This window comes from Formica exsecta, unplaced genomic scaffold, assembly GCF_003651465.1.
Source record: "Formica exsecta isolate Colony F162 unplaced genomic scaffold, ASM365146v1 scaffold385, whole genome shotgun sequence".
Lineage (NCBI taxonomy): Eukaryota > Metazoa > Arthropoda > Insecta > Hymenoptera > Formicidae > Formica > Formica exsecta.
Genome location: NW_021851090.1, coordinates 462,031 through 479,996, shown reverse-complemented (window position 1 = coordinate 479,996; position 17,966 = coordinate 462,031). Strand labels below are relative to the sequence as shown.

At 34.3% G+C, this 17,966-nt stretch overlaps 2 protein-coding genes across 4 annotated transcripts in view; both read right to left on the bottom strand.

Annotated features, from left to right (window-relative positions):
* LOC115239539 (inositol 1,4,5-trisphosphate receptor) overlaps positions 1 to 8,522 on the bottom strand; it is a 61,240-nt gene extending 52,718 nt beyond the window's left edge. Inside the window, exon 1 of the mRNA XM_029814118.1 lies at positions 8,225 to 8,522. The gene's annotated coding sequence lies outside the window, so the exon portion shown is untranslated. The remainder of the gene's footprint in view (positions 1 to 8,224) is intronic.
* A 1,047-nt stretch (positions 8,523 to 9,569) lies between these two features.
* LOC115239541 (ubiquitin-conjugating enzyme E2 H) overlaps positions 9,570 to 17,966 on the bottom strand; it is a 37,942-nt gene continuing 29,545 nt past the window's right edge. For all 3 annotated transcript variants that reach the window (XM_029814119.1, XM_029814120.1, XM_029814121.1), the window contains exon 6: positions 9,570 to 17,765. In XM_029814119.1, the coding sequence (XP_029669979.1) occupies positions 17,629 to 17,765 (137 nt within the window). In that variant the 3' untranslated portion in view covers positions 9,570 to 17,628. The remainder of the gene's footprint in view (positions 17,766 to 17,966) is intronic.

Genomic DNA, 17,966 nt, shown 5'->3' with positions numbered 1-17,966 from the left:
TGAACCGCAATATAAATGCAATAGAAGAACGAGACTTAATTGCTCAATGGTGCCACTGCAAATTGCTACATGATGTTATCTATCTAAGAGATCCGAGACAAGACGGCAAACGAGTCGTGAGATTTTTTCTTTCCTCTCTCGTCAATGTAAGCAAAAATATTTTCCACGGAATAGATATCAATCGCACGAGATACATTCCGACATTACCGTGTGTATTAGTGATTAAAAGCCATTCATTTCCCGTGACAGTTATGTTAATTTTCTTCGTATCTAAAACTTCATATCTTTAAATTTATGACAAGTATTTTAATATGTGCGCTACGTACGCAAACATCTATATATCGGATTTTTATCCCATGTTTCTGTAAAACGCGAGTTTTATATCAGATAAATAATATTTCGAATATCGGGCCATCCACTCAACGCAAAATAAAGATCTTAATATCAATTTTTATAATTGCCTTTTAAAAGTCTTTAATTAAACTGCAAGATCTTCAATTATCTATAATTATCAAGTCTTTAATTATCTGCAAAATTAAATCTTCCCGATTCATCAAAAACTAAGACCATCTTATGTGAAATCCTATCAGTGTCGCAATTGCCTGGAAATAATCCACCGACAAATCGTGAAGTACAGCTTCTTAATAAATTTATTTAGTTCGATCGATTGTCTTCAAACGGAGAGAGATTTTATCCGAACTCTACCCTTTAAATTAAATTGACCCTTAACCTTAGCGTCCATGTAAACAACCATAATTACAGGCACGACCATCGGCCAAGTTCGCTTTTACAGAAAAAATCGATTAAATAAGTCTTGATACTGTATGTGTATAAACAATCATTCGACGTGAACAAAATGCAACTATAATTACACAGAAAAAATGATAAGAAAATTATCAATATAACTATTTATTATTTTATTATTGTAAATTCTTTTTAATTTCTGAGATTTTTATATATATATACATCCGGGCTTTAGATATTATATTTATCTTTAATGATATGATTAATGATTTAATTTCTTTAATGATTTTTGAATGCATATAAATATAATTTTATTCATGTTATTAAAAGGTAAGATCCCATCGTGTAAAATATATTTCAACTTGAAATTCTAAAAATTCAATGGAAGTAACCAACGTATATTTTTAAAACACAATATGTTCAATTCTTACAAAAAAAAAAAAAAAAAAAACGATCGATTGCTTTTATGTAAAGACACACTTATCCCGCGGTTACCTCATTCACAGACATACAACATGCTATTTTTGGATCTCATTCATAGAAAAGCTACAAGGAAACACAACAAGGAATTACATGCGTGTCTCCCTGCGGATGAGTTTCAGTCAAACAATAAATGAATCTTGCTATTATTATACAAGTTTAACTTCCAATTTATGCAAAAAAAAATATGAAGAATAAACAGCGAATGTGTGTTGGCTTTTATCAAGAGATAGAATACATTTAAAAAATAGTACCATATATAACAAATCGCAAAACGTCGCAATAAGTTTTTTTTAGATAATTCTGCGGTCTATTACTACATATATACTAGAATGTGATTATGCGAGATAAATTATTAAAGCATCTCATTATTGATAATTACGCCATGCAATGCGTGATTCTATCTTCTACTGCGTAACAAAGTTATCATTAAAGATTCTGCATTGCACGGGCATTAAAATATTTTTAAAACAATAGCTGCCACGTGCAGATGATATTACACGTATCGCATGATACAACGAGAATCCCTTCACTTCCGACGATATCATATACTCTATTGTTTGCTTCAACAAAAATTCTTTCCATAAAATTTCCGCTTTTTTTTATATATCTAGGAAATATATACAATATGAAAAATATGTTTTTATTTTAATTTCTCTAATAATGAATAGCATTATCAAATTATAATTTTACATAACATTCTTTCACGTTATTCAATTATATATTACAATATTATTAAGCTACTCTGCGATGATATTGCGTTACTAATTATTACTATAAACTGGATTTCAACACATTTATCAAAAATCCATTTTTTTTTCTTTTGAAATCTTAATCTTTAATTCGTATTAAATATTAAAATAAATACGTGTTGATCGGTTTTCATACAGAGATTTCCCATTCAAAAGCATCAATATTAATTCTTCGTGTTTATGCGATATTCACAAAAATATCAATGGTTATACCAATTGTATAATGCAACGAAAAAGCCAGCTAAGATGTTTGCTTCGTTTTCGCACCCAACAATACAACCGTCGGACAATAAACTGCCAATTGACTATCAATATCGTCTAATGAAACCGTATCGTTGCATCGCGGCAAGACGGGATATGCAATTCTATCCACTCTACCGTTATTCGCTGAACAAAACGCTGCTATTAAACGGCGACATTTAATACGATCCCAAACACACACATAGTATGTTATTATTGTACATATACAGTGTCTGCAAGAATCATCGTGTCGACGTAATCGTGTAATTCTTCTAATATAGTTTCCGTATTATCATAAAAGAAGCTCCATATTTTTAGCGATAGCGCAGAACGTATATTAACAAGGAAGATAGCAAATGCAATTTTTTCATCAAGTATCACAAGTCTGAAAGCGTTCGATCGAGAGATTCGCTTAAAGGAAATAAACAGCTATTAAATAATTAGAGGAGCTGTCGGCAAAACTGTCATAATTAAATGTTTTGCTTTTTATGCACTCAAAAAAATGTCTTGCTGATATAGGTAGATTTCTAGGTGTCACAACTAAAATTTATCGCTATTTTTTGTATCTGTTAGAATATTGTCTGTTACATATAGAATTTATAGCAGCAATATTCTAATAATATCTTCTAGAAAATTTAGGTCCCATTGCCAAATGTTAATCACTGCATTGGATAAATATGAGTTTCGATACTACAGCTAGAACGATCTTTGTGAGAAATATAACTGCCAATTATAACTGCAGCATCGAAAAATTGAGAGAAATTGTTTAAAAGAGCTAGATAGATTGGGCGCGTTATACAAATATGTTAGATGTGAGGATTATATATTCATTTGTTTCTTGCCGCTAATTTTTTCTGTGTACCACAGCCACACTTTATAACAAGTATGATTGGCCTTAACATGGATAGGCGCCACAGAAAAACATTCTTTCTAAATTTCACAAACAGTTCAGATATAAATTCTGTCTCTGTCACTTAGATTGATTAACTGCGAAACATATGCGATATCACAGTATTTGCTAATCATTTATGTACCTCAGTTAATTTTGCGCACCCAGAAAATTTTTGCTGTAGTTGCAATACCACTTTTTTGAGTGATGAAGATCGGCGAATTATTAAAAATTAAAATATTGAATGAATTAATGATAGTTTTTATCAACACACATTACAAGTAATTTTAAGTATATACTTTTCATATGATATACGATACTCGCGACTAGTTTTTTGGATTTTTTTTCCGGAATGGAACTGGTTTACGTCGTGTCGCGACAAGTGCGACGAGTTTACATCTCATGGTTTATATGCAACGCGCCAACCGAGGCTGAGGTTTAACCTGACGCATTATTACGGCCCACAACGCACCTTGACCTCGGATTGCCGGTTGTGCTCCCAAAAGCCATGCGCGGTGTTCGATTTCACGCAGAGAGAGAGAGAGAGAGATATCGGGTTTTCATGAATTACGCAACCCAGACTCTTTCACAGAGCGGAGCAACGGAATGTCACAATCGCGTTCGCGTTACAAGATCGGCAGTTTCATCCTCGCGACGATCACCGGGATCGTTTAATACGTTTCTCTCCATCGGGATTCCTAAAAGAGATCGACACAATCGAAATATATTTATAATTAATTTTTGCGCGAATAATTTATTTCACATCGAGTTAAAAATATCAATATCACAAACATCAAATCCGATGCATTATGCATCCGAATACATTATGCATATTGACAAGGATAATTACGTGCATACATCGAAAAAAACTCGCTTTTCTTATTTCTTCAGGTATATCTTTGAGATTATTCGCTTCGAGCAAATAACTGAAAATATTTCCACGTTATGACATTAAAAATGTCGATAGAGAAAAGATACCGAAGCGTGTGCCTGATGACTTTTGAAAAAGTTAATTTTGTATTCCTTAAACGAGATATATTTTTTCGTACGGTGTGATATTCTTTCCATTTGAGACTATCATCCTTGAAGTAAAAACAACCTTGAAACCATAACATATGAATGTGTGTCACGCTAAAAATATTCTCGAGTGATAAAATATATTAAAATTATTTAGCTTTTTATAAATTACACCTTTTACATTGCATTTCGCGCATTATTTCCTCGTTCATAAAATTGCACACACGACGCAAATAAACTTATGTATTTTAAGTGGCAGTTGCGTCGCAGAATATTACATTAAAATTATGTTTTTCTAAAATTGATTTACATCTTTTTCTGCAATTATAATAATTGCAATAGATTTATTATTATAACGCAATCATAAAAATAATATTTATAGCACAAAAATATCGTAAAAATAATTAATTGATACGATATAATTAAATTTTATCTAAGAAAATAAAATTTTTATGAAAACATAGTATTCAGTTAAATAAAAAAAGAAGCTATTTTTTTAGTGATTTGATACTAATATTGATTATGTGATAATAATATTTACTTAATAATTAATCGATTTTCTCGCAAGATGTTTAACTAAAACATTCTTACGTTACTCTCATCTTATCTGAACCTGGATATGTAAAGGAGGAAGCAACGCGCTATTCGCTCGTGATGTCATTAAACCTTGTGGGGAGAGGGGAGGGGGAGAGAGAGTAGGAGGAATCTATCGAACAAGTTTGACCCATACCAGTCGCCAATGAAGTATTATATCCGTTTTACGGAGAACTCCGTAATATTGATTATGTGATAATAATATTTACTTAATAATTAATCGATTTTCTCGCAAGATGTTTAACTAAAACATTCTTACGTTACTCTCATCTTATCTGAACCTGGATATGTAAAGGAGGAAGCAACGCGCTATTCGCTCGTGATGTCATTAAACCTTGTGGGGAGAGGGGAGGGGGAGAGAGTAGGAGGAATCTATCGAACAAGTTTGACTCATACCAGTCGCCAATGAAGTATTATATCCGTTTTACGGAGAACTCCGTGTCATGATGAAAACCCGTCGAACCGTCGTTCCGGATATACGTTCAATCGATACTCGAAGACGCCAGAAATCAAAATAATCATGCAGAAGTGAGATAAGTATATGTCTGTATCCTTCGATACAGCCTCTTTCATTCGAGGAAAATTCTATTGCAAGAAAATATTTGAAAAAGGTTGCAATATATACGATTTACTTTTGTAATATCAAGTTTCTTCTTTCTAATCATGTTTTTCATTAATTTATAAAAAATATAAAATATATATTTTTTCAAAGAAACATTGCTATTTTTTTATACAAATATCTCAATTAATTAAATATATTAAATATATACTGTAACTTGCGTGTAATATAAAAATGAGAATTATATCATCCACAAAGACGTAACATTATCTCTGTTAAAATCAGCTAATTTAGTATTGTAATGAGTAAGGATAATCACGTAATTGATGCGATGCGTGTTCTCAAGATTTTAGATTGAAACACACACGTATCTCATTGTCAGACACGATTACGTCACAAGATTTTCAAATTTTATCAAATAAAAGTAATATTTAATTTAATTATATAGCATAATTTAATTATACTGTCGCTTTATTTATATTTACTAAATGTAATTTTATATATTATTTAATAAATGATACCAAATTTTGCATGCTTTTGTCAATGTTTCGATTTTTAGTTTTCGAAAAACAATAAAGAAAACTTTACACCGTTTTTTTCAGCACTAAATATGACTGCCTGATCAACTAGTTTTCATTGACGTGTTATCAGGAAAGCTAGCACATACATGCGCAAGAGAGCTAGTATATCAACGAAACCCACAATTACGCATCCAGCGCTGAATATGAAACATAAATATTTTTTTACTACACTTGCAGACTAAGATTTCACATACGTGTCAAATTCGAGCTGTTATACGTGCTCACGAATCACGTACGTGATAATGAGCATGCCGAAAATACTATCGATAAACATGAAAAGTCGGAAATGCACACTTGAAATACCATTCTCCCTATCCTCTCTTTCCTCTTCTCATCAAACTTTAATTTCAAAGATTAAATCTGTTATATAAAAGACATTTCATGATTATTTCCTCATTTTAATCAAGAGACACGCATTACTAAATTCTATTTGAAAATTAAAAAACTCTACAAATTAATATCCATATTTTTTTCAAGGATAAAAATACTGACATAAAAACAGTCGTTCATTTTGGCAAAAAATTTGAAATACTACATTAAATTTTAAAAAATATTAATTTCATCACGCCGATTGTGGCACTTTGACATTTCCATTCATCTTACAAAACGAACATTTCGGTTTCTATGGCTAGAAAGGCAACCGTATCTATAATGGTTTAAAAATAAAAATGAGAGAAAGAGAGATAGAGAGAGAAAGAGAAAAAGAATGAACCCGCGTTGCGGAAAGATGCCTTCTCTGCCACGGATAAATAATCAAGATCCGATCTTTCATCCGTGTAATTGCATTCCGCGCGTTAATAAGAAACTCGCATAGAATGAGAAGATCCTATTCGAAGTTCCATGCGTCTTCGCTCAATCAAGCAAGAAGCAGGCCGACGAAAGCGCGTATCTCATTATCGATAGGAATAATCATAATCACCGTGCGATTTAACAGCCTCCGAGTAAAAAAACACACAGCATCTTCCTCGTCGGATAGCTTAAATAAAACGTCCGCGAGACGTATACGCCCGCGTAAAAATATTCGCCGCAAATTTCAAGCCTCCTCCGCCACTTCCGCTTACATTCGCGTATATCGCAGGAAAGAAACGAGTGATAATCTCGACTCGGCGTTCTCGAAGACGCGAAACGCGCGAGCAAAATCGATTTACGGAAGTCAAGGACTGCAGTTCTCAGCGGGCCGCGTATCTCTCGCCGCGAACGACGAGCAACGAGAGCGCGCGCGAGGAAAAGAAAGAAGAAGAAAAAAAAAAAAAAAGCAACCGTATCTATAATGGTTTAAAAATAAAAATGAGAGAAAGAGAGATAGAGAGAGAAAGAGAAAAAGAATGAACCCGCGTTGCGGAAAGATGCCTTCTCTGCCACGGATAAATAATCAAGATCCGATCTTTCATCCGTGTAATTGCATTCCGCGCGTTAATAAGAAACTCGCATAGAATGAGAAGATCCTATTCGAAGTTCCATGCGTCTTCGCTCAATCAAGCAAGAAGCAGGCCGACGAAAGCGCGTATCTCATTATCGATAGGAATAATCATAATCGAAAAGCACCGTGAGATTTAACAGCCTCCGAGTAAAAAAACACACAGCATCTTCCTCGTCGGATAGCTTAAATAAAACGTCCGCGAGACGTATACGCCCGCGTAAAAATATTCGCCGCAAATTTCAAGCCTCCTCCGCCACTTCCGCTTACATTCGCGTATATCGCAGGAAAGAAACGAGTGATAATCTCGACTCGGCGTTCTCGAAGACGCGAAACGCGCGAGCAAAATCGATTTACGGAAGTCAAGGACTGCAGTTCTCAGCGGGCCGCGTATCTCTCGCCGCGAACGACGAGCAACGAGAGCGCGAAAAAAAAAAAAAAAAAAAAAAAAAAAAAAAAAAAAAAAAAAAAAAATGTTTACTCACTTCCTCGCGGTGGCGGCGGCGGCGACGGCCGCAGGCTCCTCGCCCAGCTCCGCGCGCTGTCGATGAATCGAGATCGCTCCCGGAACAAAAGTCCGATACGTCGCACAGCCCGTTCGGCTCGTATGCACGTACGAGTGAAAACGCCGGTGCACTTCCGTCCCTTGATATTCGTGCCGAGGAGATGCAGCTCCTATTCGCGGGGGGAACGACGACGTCGACGGGCAGACAGGCGGGTGATCGGTCGGTCGATGATCGGTCTCGAAGGCTGGGTGGACAGGCACTCGCCTACAAGCGATCCGGCGATCGATTGTAATGGATATACGTACGTGTATGTGTGTAAATAATTTTTTTTTTTTTTTTTTTCGTATAATACGTGTACGCGCGGGAAAGTGCGTGCGTGCGTGAGTACGTGCGTGCGATAAGTCAACGGCGACAATCGGCGATCGGACACGGTGGATTTACATACTGTGACGTATCGTGACGTGTTTATGCATATATGTATCTCTCAGCGTCGATCCTGCATGTCTCTCTCCGCGGGCAGCAACCGCCAAGTGTCACTGGCACGTACGCGATCGAAACAATAATGTTGACACGCACGACGTATGATACAACATCCGCACCGCTCGGTGGTCCCGACACGACTAACGTAACGCTAATGACCATCAGTATCAGTACCTCACTTCACTACACTACCACTACCGCCGCGCGCGCGCGCAACGCGAGATGCGCGCCGCGAATTTATCTGTCGGTTACTGAGCGCACGATACGTTCCGCCGGTCAATTTTGATTCGCAATCGTGATGACTGATAAATCACGGATATGTCAGCGGAATAATCGCTCGCGTATGTTATATAAGTGAAAATCAGTTTCGAGATGCCTGATGTAAACATTGGAAATAAACAGCGTATAAAACATATATTTACTTGAATAAAAATATGCCAAATATGAAAAACGAACGATTATTTAAAAAAAATTTTCCTTATGAATATATAAGAATAATAATTATATAAAAGAAGGGATTGTGTGTACACATGAATTGCGCATTTCTAAACTTGAATAGTATATGAATGACAAATACAATTGATAGAAACATCACACGTAAATGAATACTCGTCGATAATATAGAGATCTTTAGAATAGAGATTATATACAATAAGGATAAATACGCATATATATAGGGATATGTTTCACAATCATTGTACAATACTTTACCATATAAATTATTTTAAGTCGTATCGTAATTAATTCCGTGAATAAATATATCGTATCTGGAAATTAATTAAAATTAAAAATACAAAAATATCAAAATGATTTTACCATAATTCCTAAATTAAAGAAGATTGGTCTATAATAACAGTGAAATATGTACACATGTATAAATACACAAAAATTATAAAAGAAAAATTATTATAAACATATCAAATGTAATATAATCAATGTAACATGTACATGTGTGGATTCTTAAATAACACTCGGACAATATTGGTTCTTTTCATTTTATTGTACCAAAAAATTGCATCTTGTTCAATCATCGTTAATTCAATATAATATATTTATATATATATTTATATTTGTTATATCTTATTTATATATAATAAATATTTGTAATAGCGTAATGTTCATTGTTTGTCATTGTTTTATTGTGTTCATGAACCATGAAAACGTGGATTTTCAGCGAGTTCGTAATCATCGTCATGTGTTAACACTAGAAAGACGTTCTGTGTGATTGGTCAGATTTGGGAAATCTGTCTGTTAAAACGATCTGTCTGTTACACGCCAGATCGTCGAATTGTTTTTGTCTCATCCTTGTCTTTTTTTTTTTCGGAAAGGCCGGATTATTCGAGATAGATTCTATTCTCTCGGCATACTCGTCGTCGCCACATTTTTGTTTCTAACAGTACCAGCATCTTACATAGACGATTCATACATCGAAACAATAGGTACCTAAGAAAATTTTACATCTAGCTTTGAGGCGCCCGTTCCCTTAAATTTGTCCTTTAGAATTATTTCACTGGATCTGTATGAAGCTTAATAATCCAAAAAATGAATCATTTTTTTTTTCTAGTTTCGACAAAAAGATAAACCTATGCTTGGTATTATTGCATCACAATGGAAATTTGCATGTTTATTAATATTTATATAAGACTTCTTTTTCAAAAATAATGCTTTCTTAATCCCACTAATTAAAGAATATATTTCATGTTAAATATAGAATTCAAATTTTTATTAAATGTTGGGTAAAATTAATTTTTAAAATATCTACTTTATTTGTACCATATTTTTGGACCGTGTATTGTTTAAATATTTTATTTTTGTAATCTTCCACATGTATGTCTTGTGAAACTTTAGTAAAAATACATTATGTATTTCTGTTTAAATTATTCCAATTTGTTAGAAATGCAAATTTAAACTTCATTGTTTCACAAAACTTTTGAGCATACTGCGACGAAAATGCTAAGTATTATGGAACAAAACGTCTATTAAACGGTTTTATTTTATACATTGCTTTACAAAATGCTAATATAACCATTTCTGAAATCTCGCTTTCTTCGATTCATTACGACCAATTCAAGGGTAGCGGGTCCTTCACGAGCCGAAGCAGCGCTAATTACCATATATATACCGTAAGAAAATATATGTACCTCTACAGACACCAATAATTCGATCTTCACGATTGTACATGGAACATAGAAACGGTTCCCGAACAAATCCTTCGAACAAGTGTTCCAAACTCCATCGTCATCGTCATCATCACTACGTTAGTTTATAAAGCTTTACTTTGCCAATGATAATTAACGGATATCTCGTCGATTCCCCGTAAACCCTGCAGTACAACAGTCTTTGTGCCAATTTTTTTTTTTTCCTCGAGAGCTTTTAACAGCTAATAACTCGAACACATAACGAGATATACTTTTTTATTCTTTTTTTTTTCTCGATTCGGCAAAAATTTTCTTTAGCAGCTCTCCGGTCACGCTCTTCACGATATCGTCGTCAATAGCTATGGCAGTGACTAGGAACCACTGGGGAAAATGTAACGTTACTGCAGAGTTAATGACGATCGTCGTCACTACTACGAATTAGTACAACTCCTTAACTTTTTATTACGTCGCTACATATGATACGTTTGAAAAGGATTTGTGTGCTACCAGCGATATCGAGATCTATATCAAAAGAATCCGTCTCACTGTAAGCGATTGATTAGAGGATCGCGAACATTGTTGAAATCCTTCAATCTTCTAAATTCTTTGCAGCGCGCACCAAACGACGTTCTTACACAAAATTGTACAATAATTGTAATAAAATATATCTGATCTAAATACCAAATATGTGTAATATTTTATACCATAATTTTATCAAATAAATTTAATTTTATAATGATATAGCAAATTTCGTTTTCATTATTTAATTCGGTTTATGTTTCGTTAGCCAATGTATCACTTTAATAATGTTCTTATATATCTGCGTGTAATATAATTTTCATGAACACACTTGATTATAATTCTTATTATATTCCTGTTTCCCTAATTAGACAAAAAATACACGTTGCAGTGCGGACCGCCAAGAAAGTATCCCGTCCTGTAATTATGCTTCCGCCTCATCAGTTTGTCATCACCATATAGTTGAAATATTAAGTTCTTATCATTTCCAGATATATAAGCGAGCGTAAACTTTTTGTTCTTTTTGTCCTCCCATCCGCGATTTTGCCTCTTCGCAGCGAAATAATTTTCCCTCTTAATGCAAGTGTAAAATTCATCGCGATTATTTATTTCTCTTAAACGTCGTAAAAAATGTTGTCTCGATAGTGGTCTCGCTTATTTATGTGGAAACTGTTTAGGTATATTTTCGCACAATCGATGAGTAATGTAAAACTGTAACAACTCACGTGAAAATCGTCCCCATTGCATCGCGAACGCCGATATTGCTCAAAGCAATAGCATATTACCAAAGCCATAATATTCAACACTTAAAAAAATTCGACGGAAATAACAAAATATTATACGAGATTATAGTTGCTTCAGATTCATAATACCAGATACGAAAAAATAATCAAACATGATATTGAAATGCATTTAAATTGCTAAACCAATTGTTTTTCCTTTTTACTCGTATTTTCCATGCTGCTCGATTATCTCGCTATCGATTCATGACAATGTCGGCGTCCACTGTCTAATTTGCAAATACGTACGGCTAGATCATTCTCTTATCGCTGAATCTAACTCGGGAGATTAGAGAATTGGATTTGTGCAGTCCCATTTTTGGCTGAATAGAATAGAGAGAAATGAATCGCAATTATGGTCGCGAACAGTAAATAATTTGCCAAGTGATAAATATATTCCGCGAGAGAGTATAACTGCATCGTGTCGTTGTCGGACGACTAGTTTCGATCGTATACGATCGGTTTAATATAACGATTGTATCATCTTTATTACAACTTTAATCAACCATTATTGCAAACGCGTCTGACGCTCGTGCTATCGTAGGCACGCTTGATAACATTGATGAGATATATAATTACGAGATATAAGTAGCAAAAATATTGCTGTTTCCTTGTCCACCGATGAAAAATATCTAAAGCGGAGAGGAACATTTCCTCTCAATCATCGAATTCAGCATAAATATTTTGCAAAGCAAACAAGAAACGTCAAATCAAGAAACGTGTTCCGCCGGTGGAACACGAGTATAACGGTCGTTCATTTATCCTTTTTTTATTCACGACGTAATGGAGTCTTGAACGAATACTTGATATTTAGTCATGTTAAAAGGAGTTTCTTTGATAAGCGCTCTATCGATCTCTATCCCCCTACATTATTTCAAAATTTAAAAAAGAACGTTACACTGAATTAAATATCGTACAGTGGAAAACCCGACTATTCTATCTCCGACATCGAATATATTTTTTCCTTCCTTTTTTTTTATATTGAAGTTGCAACTCCAAATATAATCCTCACAAAAATCGTTGACAATATAGGCTATATCATAGCGCAAAATTTTTTGATAATTCTAATATTTAACGTCTTTCACACTGTATATATATGTATATTTGTCAGATGTTTAAACTGAATCGAGCAAAATAAATTCCTCGCCCTTCGATTACGAATTATTGACATAACTTTGGCAAATACGTGGCATCGCTCGTCGCCGGCTGCTCTCTATATCGGAAAATTGTCATCCGTAAATATATTTACACATTTTCGCGAATAAGATTTACATCATGTGCAATACTAAAAACACATATGCAAAGAGCCAATCGATCACAATAATCATAGTTTCAAATTCTCTCGTTTCAATTTTCTAGAGCTTAATTTATTATCACTATAAATTATGTTTCCTGTTATGTATGTAACGACCCCTTTGCATCCTTTAAATGTACAATTATTCATGTATTCAAAAAACATTGGACATATCCTACAGAGTTAAAAGATCGATATAAGCTATGAAAAGGTTGTTTATGATTATAAAAATAATTGATATGTATAATTACACAAAGGAAAAATTAAATGGCGATGAAATTAGATGAGATAAAGAATATGCAATTATATCGTTATATTATATCATTATAATATATGTATAAAAATATGCCGTTATTAATGTTACAACAAAATTTGAACACAATAGAGGCAATATGGATCTTTTCATTAAAACGAAATATTAGTAACTATTAATCTAAGCATTAACTTGATAATCTAATATCGGTTTACATACACAGTAAAAAATTCTTTATCTTTGTCATAATAATGAGCGAAGCAAAAATAGAAAGAATACCAATAGTTGTGAAATGAAACGCGACAAGTTATCAGAGTTGACACAAGGGAAAACAAACAACACTTGAAAAAAAAATAAAAAATGATTATTAAAACTATTCTATCGCTTAATTAAACAATTCGTTAGTAAAATCATATACATAACGACGAGTTATGCGAATATAATCGATAATTATATGTATAATATATATATTTATGCGTATAACTAGTCAATAATTCTATATGTTACATGTACAATTAGCAACGATGTGAGATCTGAGAGCACGACTTCAAACTCAATCGAATATGTAAAACGTACATTCTATGATGATTTTTAGTTCTCGATCGACGAAATATAAAAGTAATATTGTCGACGAAATCGGTCATATTAGCGAAATGCGCGCGTTATAAAGCTATTATGCTAACTTATAAAAATAAAGTAGAAGAGACACGTTTTTGTGTGCGAAGAAATACAGTATGAATAAAAAAATAGCAGAGTTCTTTTTTTCTCTAACAATAAGTACGACTGATAATTCATCTTGTTAAGTATTCATTCTGAACATAATAAAAAGCTGTACATTTCTGTCATATATTCAAGTGATGTATATATTTTGTTGATTGCACACCGAGTCTCAAAAGACATTAAAATATTAGTGAAGCCAATAGACGAATAGTATAATGTATAATATAGAAGTATAAAATGAAAAGCAATTGAGAAATTTTTAAAGAAGGTATCGCACTATACATAATTGCACGGATTAAAAGAAGACGTTAAACAGCGAAAATGACTAATAAATTATATAAAAACTGTATCTGATTTCAATTAATTTCTATAGTAATTATTTTGAACTAATGAATATAATTGCAGTATATTTTGCAAATATAGAGCAAATTCGTTAGGAACCCGGCCGCGTGTATGTGTTAATGAAAAAATATATCTCAAATAATCGTAATGACGCTAAAGATAAATATATATTTTTTTTTACGTAAATTATATTATAAATATTATTCTTCTCGTCATGGAAAACAGAAAACGTAACGTTCTGTAAGAAGAAACATGAACGCAACTGTTGCATAATACATTAAAGATCTGAATATAAACTTTATCGGCACAATGAACAAAGCTGTGACTGCAAGCTTTTTATGTACTGAAATTGCAAATATACGCAATATTGACTAAAAAACTGTAATTTTTATTTTACTATATACATTTTAATTTAATTGCTGTAATTACTGCATTTATGATCTATATGCTGGCGCAAACAATGTAATTATTGTGAAATATGAATTATTAGATAGAAATTCGATAAAGAGAAAGAGAGAGAGAGAGAGGAAAAGCGACTAAAAAGTGTGTCATTTAACCAAAATTCTGAAAATCGGCAATCATTTTATCAATAAAATGTTTTTCACGCTTCCTTACATTTTTCTCTTTTTTGTTCAATTATGTTTTACATTTCACATTTTATGTTTTATGTTTCACAGTTCACATTTCAATTATTATCAAATTATTGTGTGTATGAAGCTAAAAATTGCTTTCAACACATTTATCTCTAATTTCGAAAGTAAACATCTTATAAACACATTATATTAGTTGCAATGCTCTTAAAATAATCAATTTTTTTTCACAGTTTCGTTAATGCGTTAAATGCTCGTCGTATGCACTCATATATTCCAATGCAATTTTTTTTCACAGGAGACCCATATAATAAGGCACGCTTTTCTGCCTGAGAAGGCACTGAAATATAATGTCTATACTTACGTATAGTTGTAATCGCATTGCATACACGTAAATCATGCAAAGGAGGGAGATCAATTTGAAACGAGATACTATTGATCGAAGATTATTGTGCATCAAAGTTTGTACAATTTTATATTCTCGTGTTTTTTTACAATTTTCCTATACTGCCAGACACAATTCTTTACTCTACTTGGTTCTTTTTGAAAATTCAAAAATTCGCTGATATATCGTCAATCATAAAAAATAAATTTTGTTTTTTCCTCACGTGTTTTCCATCTCTCGTACATAGTTGTTTTCCTTACCTCAGCGATGCTACAACCATAAATTTTTTGTTTCCCAAACAAAAATTCCCTGAGATCTTTGATTTCATTTCCTTTAGTTCTAATGTTCGACGTAAAACGTAAACTGCATAGCAGATGGAAATAATGACAATTAAATAGATATTTTCTTTTTTTTTTTTTTTCTTTAACGCAAGGATGTTTCCAGTTCCGAAAGCAAAGTATTCTTTAGAACATTATAACAAATCAATTTAATTTAATATATACGTCCTTCTATTAATAACATTAATCTATATAATGAAATCTATAATATAATTCAAATAACAATGAGATTAAAATAATACAAATTGACTTAAAATTTTTCGCGAGCGATCGTTGAGTCGCGTCCGATCCGCACCCATCGGGATCGACTACAATCTACTACAATTCACTTCCAAAAAATGGACACATCGATGAAGATGGTCCTGCAGATTCGTTTGTTTGCATCTCTTCTGCATTTTGCCCGCCCGATGCGCACAGTTCGAGACAGGACGCCGAGGATGCTTGAAACGTATTCAGAGTCTCGTTTGCACTCATTCTCCCGGGATAATTCCACGATCGCGCAGTCTTGAACGGCGGCTGCATTATCCTGACATCGTTCGTGTCACAGTCGTGCGGCCGTTTGTGTGGCAGATTCGATCTTTTCCCCGCCGACGACGACGATGACGACGACGACGTAGCGATCGGTCGCTGATGCGAAGCCCTACGAGGGAAACGTTTGGGAATGGTGATGGCAGGATAAAGGAAGACGGTGCTAGTACCCATACTCCATCGCATTTTATGTGTCTCACTGGTTGCTTAAACAAAAGACCTGCCTTAACGGAGAACCGTAAAATTGACATACGCACCAATATTTTTTTTTTCTTTTTTTTTATCTATCAATTGCGAGGAAAAAGAAAAATGTTGCAAAGATAATTTATTTTTTTCTTCTTTAAGCAATCTTTAACGTATTTCTCAAGCTTAAAAAATGCGAAGAATAAATAATGATCAATAGTAATTTTTTTGCGAAAATATACTTTTTTCTTTTTAAATGGATGCTAATGCAGTCTAAGATAGAAGCAAAGGAGTCGTTAGCCGTGAAGAAGATGCGATCGCTATATAATCAAATCGATCATCTTGTTATTAAAATTTTTCGTGGCGCATTTCTCCGGTGCTTCTTTATTTAATCTCTCTCTCTCGATAACGTGTTTTCAAATATCACAACGATGAGCACAGCTGCGGCACTCGGAAGAAGAAACGAGAAATGAACAAGGGCGAGAGAATCTCAAAAACGAGGGAGACGTAATCGGACAAATGTATCCTGTGTCATTCTTGGTCGATAATGTTAGTGTATCGGTCGTTTTTCAATCACACAGAAATACATCGTAGATACAAATACAGTAGATGACGCATCGTCCGATCGATGCCAGAGTTGTCGAGGTATTGTATATGAGCAATTTCGAGAATCGACATTGCGGATCTCAACCGGCAGCAGATAACCCGTACATCCGAGCAACGGGTTCTCTCTCTTTTCTCTCTTTTTCATTTCCTTACTTTCTCTATCTCTCGCACTCGGAGAAAGAGAGAATTGATTCTGTGTTGCAAAAACTAAAAATTTCGTTTATGCTAACAGATTACGCGTTATCTGATAGACGCGTTATCGTTATCATGATCGTGGCAATCAAACGCAATAAACAATTGACGGAACCAACTCAAGAGAATTCGGACGATTGTAAAAGACATCGGCCATCGTGATCGAAAACACTCTTCGATGCGCTCGGTAAGAAGAGCGCGTAGTACACAACCCCGTATGCGATTCTCCGTTTTTACCTCGTTCGCTTCTGTTGCTTTCACTCTCGTAGAGAGTTGGGAATCCCCCCCGCCCCCCGTCTCGTTTGTTGAGGAACGCGAGCCGGCTACGTACGAGCGACGGACGACGAGAGCAACGACAAGTAATAAGGGCTCGTCGCCGTCACCATAAGTGAGGCTCGGAGTCTCGGGTGTAAGCATCTATTTGGTAGTAGGACGACCGATCGGAGATCTTACAGGGAATCGAGATGATTAAGGATATGGGTACGGATGGTAATATATTTGGTTACAACTCCATGTCCTGCGCCTCGTCCTCGCTGAAGTCGCTCATCGAGGACTCGCTATCGGAGGACATCCCATTACCGGTGCCGCCGTTCTCCTGGTCCCTCAGCGCCTCCTCCGTCGCGTACTTCCTGACGTAATCTGTCGAGATAGAAATCAAAAGAACGGGAAATTGCAATGCGAACGAGATATCGATGTTTTAAAAGCATGCGCATACGCGATACGGAAACGAGAGGAAGTTTTATTCTGAGAAAAAGACGCAAACTCTGATCAGCAGCGATCGTTAAAGTCTTATAATGATCCACAATTTTATTCTACCGCGTTTTATTAGGAAGAAAGATA